Source organism: Pundamilia nyererei, unplaced genomic scaffold (genome assembly GCF_000239375.1).
Source record: "Pundamilia nyererei isolate P.nyererei 1_Seehausen unplaced genomic scaffold, PunNye1.0 scaffold00038, whole genome shotgun sequence".
Classification (NCBI taxonomy): Eukaryota; Metazoa; Chordata; class Actinopteri; order Cichliformes; family Cichlidae; genus Pundamilia; species Pundamilia nyererei.
This window is the reverse complement of record NW_005187439.1, coordinates 3369164-3378685: the sequence shown is the minus strand read 5'-3', so window position 1 is coordinate 3378685 and position 9522 is coordinate 3369164. Positions and strand designations below refer to the sequence as shown.

Sequence of the window (9522 nt, the reverse complement as noted above, 5' to 3'; positions counted from 1 at the left end):
GGAGGGCACTAAAGTATCAATCACTTAGGGGTGCTCAACTGAACATATGTGTCACAGTGGTTAATTAAAACTTTAGTAATATAAGTAAAAGTGTTATGACATCATGCGCCAAAAGAAAACTTTCACGAGTTAAAGGCAACAAAGTAACAAAATGCAAAACATGCATCCACTGATTCTGAGATCTTCTGTGAGGGGTCAGCTATGACCGACAAAAATATATCTGCAGCCTATAACTTGGAAAACATTGTATTATGCAGGTATGCGTGCTTTCATGAACTATAATATTTGTGCTAAAATGGTGGGAAGATTTTTCAGACGTGTTTGATTTTATAGAAAAGTAACTAAAATTCAGAGGGGGACAGTTGTGTCACTTTGCCGTGCACATCTGTCAGAACCTCTGTCCCAGACATACCAATATTATCAGAGTAGAAAAAGCAATATTCACTCTCAAATATCAGGTTGTACAAGCAAATGTGTATAAGAATGTAAACAGAACCAGTACTGAGATCGCAGTTTGTTGCATAAATTTAGGAAATGTGACGGTACTGTACTTGCGTTTCAGTGTTATCGCAGATGTGGCGGGATTGCTGGGGCTGTGTAAGGCAGCACAAGTGCAGCGACAGTAACATTGTGGCTTGTGGCAAAAACTCACAAAAAACTGTCAATGGAAATATCTTTAAAATGCTTCAATTTCTGCTTCATTTTAGTTTAGATTAAGCTTGAGTACTGTATGTGTTGTGCTGTCAAAAATGACAGAACATTACGTTTTAATAACAGATATTTAAATCGTCTGACAGAAACCTCAATACTGAACAGAGTTCATTTAGAAGCAAATTTACAGAAAACACCTCTGTGGAAATGGCACACGAGTGACATAAACAGAAGAAACACAGTCACACAGGTGGAATATTGAGTGAATTATTATTATAAATAATAATAATTAATGAATTATTGCAAATAGAAGAAATGAAGGTCACACTGCACACCATCAATTATCTACAATAAAATCAGAGACTTTAAAACTCCACTAACATTGGCCAATGTATATAATCGATCTCTCAAAATACCTGAATCATGTGACTTTTTATATACTCTAGATGTTTATTGGTCAGTGTGACTTTAAAAGATGCTCCTATGTCGTGCAGGTTATGAGTCTGGTGTCGGCCTTCGGTCCTCTGATCACCGCGGGGATTTTCTCAGCCACTCTGTCGTCAGCTCTGGCCTCGCTCGTCAGTGCACCCAAAGTCTTCCAGGTCAGAACCATAAAGCTCCAATTTACTTCTGTTTCAGCTGTTTTCGGACTTATTTCCTCATCTGCCTGCTCCTGATTGTTTCAAAGTTGCTTGACGAACCTGCCAACATTACTTCTATATTTATTAAACTGAGTGATTTCAAAGTTAATAAAAGCTGTATTTATTCCAGGCTCTCTGTAAGGACAACATCTATCCTGGACTTAGTGTGTTTGCAAAGGGTTATGGCAGGAACAATGAGCCGCTCCGTGGTTACGTTCTGACCTTCTGCATTGGTCTTGCCTTCATCCTGATTGGTAAGCTGTTTAAGTAAACCTTCAGCTCCTGCATATGAAACATAAAGAATAAAAATATCTACAAAAAAAGTTAAACCTGTCTTTTGTCCACTAGCGGAGTTGAACATCATTGCTCCAATCATCTCCAACTTCTTTCTGGCCTCGTATGCTCTCATCAACTTCTCAGTTTTCCATGCCTCCCTGGCCAGCTCTCCAGGTAATCTGTGGAACTGTAAAGGAATTATGACTGGATTATAGATTATATGAAAATTACCATAGTGTTATGCTAGTATTTCTGAAAGTTTTCTCAATCTTCCTTGTCTTGACTCATCTCTTAATGGCATTTTAGCTAGTATACAAATTGGTGAATGATGTTTATAGTACAAAAAGTCCTTTGTTGTTGTTTTTTCACTGAACTAAACTTAATTTCTATTAAAAACATCAAAAGAAATCCCTCTGTTTGGCCTGTTAACATCTGATCTACTCTCACCCCTCCACTACAGGGTGGCGCCCCAGCTTCAAATACTACAACATGTGGGTATCCCTTGCCGGGGCGATCCTGTGCTGCGTGGTGATGTTTGTCATTAACTGGTGGGCGGCCCTTGTTACGCTGCTCATTGTCCTCGCGCTCTACATCTACGTCAGTTACAAGAAACCTGGTAAGAAGACAATGGCACCACATTTTATCCTTTCCAAACTTCTAACAACGACCAATATGAAGCTCTGGGTCAGGTACTTCCAGCTGATTTCACGCGGCACCATTTAGTGGCCGTTTCTTTAATGGCTACTAAATGCTGGGCGTCACTAAAGAACATCTAAATACTCAACACCTCCCATTCTCTGGATGTCCGACTTCTTACGAGAATGAATGCACTGGTGTCATCCTCCAGTCACTGGGAAATTAAATAAAAATAGAGCAACTGCAGCAAAAAATAATAAATAAATAAATACAAATAAATAAGAAATGCATGGTACTGATACCTGAGCTCATGTCGGCTGACATGTTTAATGTATGTAACTCTTAGTTGTGCCCATTCTTTACTTGAGCGTTTCCATGTTTATCCACTTTAAACTTTTGCTCCAGTTGGAATTTTTTGGCTTTTTAATCAATATGTTTGATTTCTCCCAACATGTTGAAAGAGATCTGTGTGTTAATTTAAACGGTGCAACGAACAGAATAATAATCATAATCTTATAAATGAAAGTTTTCTGGCCTACTTCAGTTTTGACTCTGTATATTCTGCATCTTGGCTTTTACGAGCTATCTGAGGAATTCAAGCAGCTCATGGAAAACAAACTAAATATAATCACTTAATAAACTGTGATGTATTATTTAAAACATATAATGCAAAGCAGTTAACATTAGTCCCACCTGCACGACCTGCAACAATACTTACTGTATTAACATATTAATATTGCATATACTGTATTATGCACTTTTACTTTCTTTAATGTTTATCTTGCTTTATCTTATTACGAATTCATCTTTTATATGCTGCAATTAATGATAACGACCATGATGATGATGATGATGATGATGATGACTATCATTATTATATTGTGGACAATTGAACTCCATGAGCTGACCACTCTGCTCAAATTCAAACTGCTGTTTCCTCTAGATGTGAACTGGGGTTCATCCACTCAGGCTCTGATCTACAACCAGGCTCTGACTCACTGCCTGAACCTCACCGGAGTCGAGGACCACGTTAAAAACTTCAGGTCAGCATGAAGCTTTGAGTGGAGCTGAACTCATGGACTAAAAGTGACTGAAACAAAAACCAAACCCCACCTTTAACTCTAAACATGCTGACCTGGTAGATGTTACAAGGTTAATTCTCGGCACTCGTTACCAACACAAAGGCATTCAGTAGTAACAGTGGAAACTTGGCTCTAACTGAATTTAAATGATCAAAATTTAATCCAATTTTAAAAGTAATTATTTAAACCAAAATAACCTGGCTTCTTGTTTTAAAACTACCTAAACTTGACCTTCTGTATAAAATGTATATTGACAGGCCGCAGTGTTTGGTGTTGGCGGGTTATCCAAACGCTCGACCCGCTCTGCTTCAGTTGGTGAATTCTTTCACCAAGAACGTCAGCCTCATGGTCTCCGGCCACGTCAGAACTGTACGTACCAAATGTCGTCTGTTAGGTCTGCATGTTACGCTTTCTTTCACATGGCTGAAACGTTTTGTGCTTCATCTCCTCCCACTCCTGCGTCAGGTGTCCCGTCGGTCGAACTTTAGGGAGCTATATCAGGATTATGCCCGCTGTCAGCGCTACCTCAACAAAAAACGCATCAAGGCTTTTTATGCTCCTGTTTTTTCAGACAACTTGAGGCACGGAGCTCAGTTACTCCTGCAGGTACAGAAGAAGCCTTCTTTTTGCACCCTTCATCTTATATTAAAGTCACCATTTACAAATATGTGTTTCCTCCCCATGCTAGGCTGTTGGTTTAGGTCGTCTGAAACCCAACACGCTGGTCATGGGTTTCAAGAACAACTGGAGTGATGGAAACATGAGAGATGTGGAGAATTACATCAACACTATACAGTAAGGGCTAATGCGTCTTTTTAAAGAGCTACCAACAACCAATTTTACAATCATACTGTTTTTTGTAGTGCTGTTATCATTAATTGTGTTAAAATGACGTTAACGCCATGTAGGCTCTCTCTATCAGATTGTAATGCTAAAAGTTAAGGTTAAAAAAGTGGACTAATCTTTGTTTTTGATGTAATTTTGCAGCTGAGGTTCTGCATCACACTTGGAGTCATTTTTGTATAGCGTTTCATTTATTTATTTATTTTTAATTCCAGTGATGCCTTCGACCTTTTGTTTGGTGTGGTAATCCTGCGGCTGCAGGAAGGACTGGATATTTCTCACATCCAGGGACAAGGTACGTCTGTCTTTTTCTTCATATCCATCACTTTGTCTACCTTCTGTTTATACTGTGTTTGTACCCCTGCAGACGAACTGCTATCATCCCATGAGAAGCCTCCAGTCATCACTAAGGATGTGCTGATTTCTGTCATTCCGGCTAAAGACTCCGATTCTGACTCCTGTCCTTCAAAAACCACCAGCAACCAGAGCAGCCCGCTCATCACGAGAGGTAAACAGTGAGGAAGAATTAAAATTATACCTCAGCTTAGCCTATTGCTCTAATGTTTACTTTTTATACAACTCTCACTGTCACAGGACTTGTTGTTCTTATATTTTATTCAAGTATTTCCATTTTAAGGCAGCTCATCGTTAGCGGTGAACAAAAAGGAAGAAATTAAATTGATCTCTTTTTCTTTTCTAGCCATGTGCTATGCTATGGAAATTATTTAAAATCAGCAATGATTGAAATTGACTGACTTCTCGTCCAAAAAACATTTGGCACAATCCCTGCACAGTCTCATGGCTAAGCTTGTGAAATATTCCATTGATTTATGTTTCTAGCATTTTTCTAGCAGCAAAAGTATATAAAAAATTAATTATTTGAACAGCTAAGGCTCTGTTTTATTATACTGTACTGTTGTGAACCCTGGTGATACAGCTCAGGAGCTTTTGTGTTTCTTTGACTTTACCTTGTCTTCTGCTCTTCCATGTGACGTCGCCTACCAGAGACCAAGTCTCCTCTGAGCCTGACCGACCAGCGTCTGTTGGAGAGCAGTCAGCAGTTTAAGAAGAAACAGGGCAAAGGAACCATTGATGTGTGGTGGCTCTTTGATGATGGAGGTTAGTGTTCTCATTGTTATATGAAAATAAAAACATATCTGCTGAACTGACTTTGGGTCCTATGATTCTGTCAAAAAGTCTAAACATAGCTAACTGTTGGTTGTGCTTTTCGATTCATACGTGTCACTGTCGTAAAAAGTAAGGTGAAAAATTAATAGACTTAAAAAACATTCAAATCTGTGGTTCCCTGATCTACACAGCAAAATCTCCAGTGTTAAATTAACACTGGAGATTTTGCTGTGTATACTGGAAAACAGATTTTTGTTCAGTTTGGGTTTTTTAATGACCTGTATAATCTCTGATGTGTTGGTTTGCAGGCCTGACTCTGCTGATCCCCTACTTGCTGACCAACAGGAGTAAGTGGGGCGACTGCAGGATCCGCGTGTTCATCGGCGGAAAGATTAACCGCATCGACCACGACCGCCGAGCGTGAGTCAACAGCTGCTTATCCACCTATGCCAAGCAATCAACTTTACTTTACTACAAACTTGACTTTATATCCACATACATTTATTATTGTGTTTTTGTTTTTGTGTCACGTCAGGATGGCCACGCTGCTCAGCAGGTTCAGAATCGACTTCTCTGACATAAACGTCCTCGGTGACATCAACACCAAACCCAAGAAACACAAGTAAGTCCTCTGAAACTTCCTGAGCTCAGCAGCTTGATCACTATGGATTTGCACTAAACACTATTGTGTTTTTAATGTCTTTAGTGTCTGTGTTACGTGTGTAAATTGCTTACAAAGTGTTGGAAAGCCAAAGTCAAAAGGTGAATGATTTGTTTATGAATTCTTTTTTTTAATTTATCGATTACTTGATGACTGTGAAAGTCAACATGTAGAAAGTTTGTAATATTAAAAGTTTAAGTGCTTTGAAATATTTTTTTAAATGTTCTTTAGAATGAAGCATCATGTGGGGAGGATGAAACTGATAGCGCTACTCTAAAAACCTAATGTATGTGTTTTGTTTTTACAGTAAGCTGACCTTTAAGGAGCTGATCGAGCCGTACAGGCTGAAGGAAGACGACATGGAGCAGGAGGCTGCTGAGAGGCTGAAGGCCCAGGAGCCCTGGAGGATCACTGACAACGAACTGGAGCTCTACAAGGCCAAGGTCTGTCCTCATGTTGCAGACACACTCAGACCAATCACAGTGCTCTGTTCAAGTGGTTTATGTAACTATACTGTGTGTTACTTTCAGACCAATCGTCAGATCAGGCTGAACGAGCTGCTGAAGGAACACTCCAGCACTGCCAAACTCATCGTCATGTAAGAACTTCGTAATAACTTTGTCATCATCGTGTCATCATTTGTTTTAATTTACAGACAAACTCGCATTTAAAAAGCCTGGTTAACCCGGCTGCTCATTTCCATGAATCAGGTGTTTCTGTATGAGCTTGCATCTTCTCCCTGTGCCTGTGTGGGTTCCCTCTGGGTACTCCAGCTTCTTCCCACACTCCAAAGACGTGCGTGTCATGTTAACTGGTGATTCTAAATACACCGTGGGTGTGAATATGAGCATACAGCTGTCTGTGTTGAAGTGGTGACTTGTCCAGTGTCCAGTGTGCACAACAGTGTCTTTGGATCCTGGAATACTCACTACCAAAACAATCATTAATTGACAAAATAATGCATGACAAGCCAATCACTGCTTGTATGGACACCACTTTCTGCAAAATGAAATAAAACCATGAGAGGCCAGATTAAATTCTTATAACAATGAAAAAGAACACCAGTGAACTTACAAAAGCTTTGGACATTTAGCAAATGCACCAGGGGGATGTTAAAGAAGAACAATCTCCAGGAGAAAGCCATAAGTTCCAAGTTCAACCATAAAGAGAAGACGCCAATGACAGAAAATACAGAGGATTCACCACAACCATTTATCAAACTCAAGAACAACAAGTTAAACTTCACCGAAAAAACCTTCACCAATTCTGAAGCAGCATTCTATCTGTTCAAGTCAACCTGTAACAAAGCGACAACAGTGTGGAGAAGTCCTGGAACCATGTTTTATGCTTCGGAGCCGAAACATAAAACATCAGCAGCAGCAGAGCCGGTGTGACGCAAGGGCATGCATGGCTTCCATCCATGTGTGCAGCAGATTGTGAAACATGTTCCATCACAGTATTAAAAAAGGCGTTTTATATATGATTGTGTTAACTTGTCCAACTAAACTGGAACCCAAAAAACAGTTAGCTATCCCGCGGATTTAAAGTTGAGAGTCTGAAATTTTGACTATATCTTAAACTTTGATACTGAAGAAATCTTAAGACATTGATGACACTCAGGGAACTTCAGAAGCATTAAAGTGGATGATCCATAATGCTCTGAGCTCCAGAATTTATAGTTCATATTTTATAAGCTGTTCACGGTTAATTCAGTGCAGTTAATTGAAAAACAAGCAAATATAGTTAAAATAATGAGACATAAAGTGTGACTCATCACAGCTGTTACATATAAAGTAAATTAGACCTCTCACATTGAACTTAACACGTCAAAATAATTTGACCTTTAAGCTTACATATTAATTTAATGACATTAACTGCTCATAACTCATAATTACAAGATCATGCAGTCTTCTTTCTAACGCTGCTCTGGGTTTGATTTTGATATATATAAATATCATAAAAATTAAATTTTTCTTTCTCTCTCTGTGTGTGGCTAGGAGCATGCCTTTGGCAAGAAAGGGCACAGTGTCGAGCGCCCTCTACATGTGCTGGCTGGAAACTCTGTCCAAAGACCTCCCACCACTGCTGCTGGTGCGAGGAAACCACCAGAGCGTCCTCACCTTTTACTCCTAACACACACACACACACACACACACACACACACAGAGTTATATACCTACTCTGCTCACGCACAAACATAAAGTGTGTCCTGCTCTCCATATTTATTACAGTATGAGAAAGCCTCCGTCTGCACAAAAACAGAAACGTCGTCGTGCTTTAAGCTTGTGAAACTGTCCAGCTGTGAAGGGAAAAATTATTAGGACTAATATCTTTTTCCACTTGTCTTAAATCGATTGTTTTTAACATGTTAATTAAACTCAGTCAACAGATTTGACCATAACACTAACAGGTTGCTTGTTCCGTTTCCTCTGTGAGTTTTATGTGAATGAGAGTAACTACAGGTAAATTCATGTAAAAGTTTATTTATAAGGATAAAAGTTTGGATTTGAGAATGTAAGCTTCTGTGATTATAAAATGACGTTTTTATGGTTTTTCCCCACTGGGTTCACAAAGAGAGATGCTCCATCTTTGTTAACTTTATTTTGTACTTTATTTTAATAAAGGATTAACTAAAACATATGCTTTATTGAAGTTTGGTTTTTGTCAGCTTTATTCCTGTTCCTGTATTAGTGAAGTACTTAAAGTCAAAATCAGAAAATAATCTCATCCTCAGCAATGTAACTTTAATCTGATGACACAATTCTTTAGTGAAGGGCTGAAAAAAACAATTCACATAAACTCTTTTTTATTTGTATAAACTCCATAAGATAGTGGCATTAGAGTAGAACAATGACATATACACTCAATAGCCACTTTATTAAGTATACCTTGCTAGTTGGACCAGCTTTCGACTTCAGAACGATCTTCATTTTTCATGACATAGATTTAACAAGATGATGAAAACAATCCTCAGAGAATTTTGTCCATGTTGACATGATCGCTTCACATTTGTCAGCTGCACATCCATGATGAGAATATCCTGTCCCAGCCATCAGAAGAGAAGCATACTGTGGCCATAATGGGATGGACATGGTCAGTGACAATACCTGATGCTTTCATGCTGTTTACACCAAATTGTTCATTTTAATTATAGCCTCAGTTTTCTGTTCTGGAAGCAGCACATTGTGTTGTGTATTCAGAGATGCTCTTCTGCATAACTTCTTTTGTAATGACTGGTTATTTAAATTATTGTTTCCTTCCTATTTTCACACAGAAAACTGATGGCTACTTTCTGATGATTATTGGGAACCTTTCTGTTTCTAAAAAGTCAAATCAGTCTCTCTGACACCAGCAACTATGCAATGTTCAAACTCATTTTAATTACCTTTCAGTGAGATTCTGATGCTCAGTTTGAACTTCAAAGGGTCAACTTATCAATGGCATTATGCCTAATTGCAACAGATTTCTTCTATGTAATAATTAGAGGACTCAGTTAGCAGTAATACTTAATATAGTAGCAGGTGAGAGCATATAGGAGGAAGCAATTTTACTATGTAAAGTACTCTAACACAGCTTCATTCTTCTATGACAAGCCTTTACAAGT

At 38.7% G+C, this 9522-nt stretch overlaps 1 protein-coding gene across 1 annotated transcript in view; it reads left to right on the top strand.

Annotated features, from left to right (window-relative positions):
- Nucleotides 1-8558, top strand: part of LOC102192486 (solute carrier family 12 member 2) — a 19351-nt gene extending 10793 nt beyond the window's left edge. The window contains exons 10-25 of the mRNA XM_013910237.1: nucleotides 1146-1253; nucleotides 1423-1546; nucleotides 1641-1742; nucleotides 2029-2184; nucleotides 3148-3247; nucleotides 3544-3655; nucleotides 3752-3892; nucleotides 3975-4081; nucleotides 4345-4424; nucleotides 4497-4637; nucleotides 5135-5248; nucleotides 5566-5677; nucleotides 5793-5879; nucleotides 6226-6361; nucleotides 6449-6516; nucleotides 7916-8558. Coding sequence (XP_013765691.1) covers nucleotides 1146-1253; nucleotides 1423-1546; nucleotides 1641-1742; nucleotides 2029-2184; nucleotides 3148-3247; nucleotides 3544-3655; nucleotides 3752-3892; nucleotides 3975-4081; nucleotides 4345-4424; nucleotides 4497-4637; nucleotides 5135-5248; nucleotides 5566-5677; nucleotides 5793-5879; nucleotides 6226-6361; nucleotides 6449-6516; nucleotides 7916-8051 — 1824 coding nt within the window. The 3' untranslated portion in view covers nucleotides 8052-8558. The remainder of the gene's footprint in view (nucleotides 1-1145; nucleotides 1254-1422; nucleotides 1547-1640; nucleotides 1743-2028; nucleotides 2185-3147; nucleotides 3248-3543; nucleotides 3656-3751; nucleotides 3893-3974; nucleotides 4082-4344; nucleotides 4425-4496; nucleotides 4638-5134; nucleotides 5249-5565; nucleotides 5678-5792; nucleotides 5880-6225; nucleotides 6362-6448; nucleotides 6517-7915) is intronic.
- The last annotated feature ends 964 nt before the right edge of the window (nucleotides 8559-9522 follow it).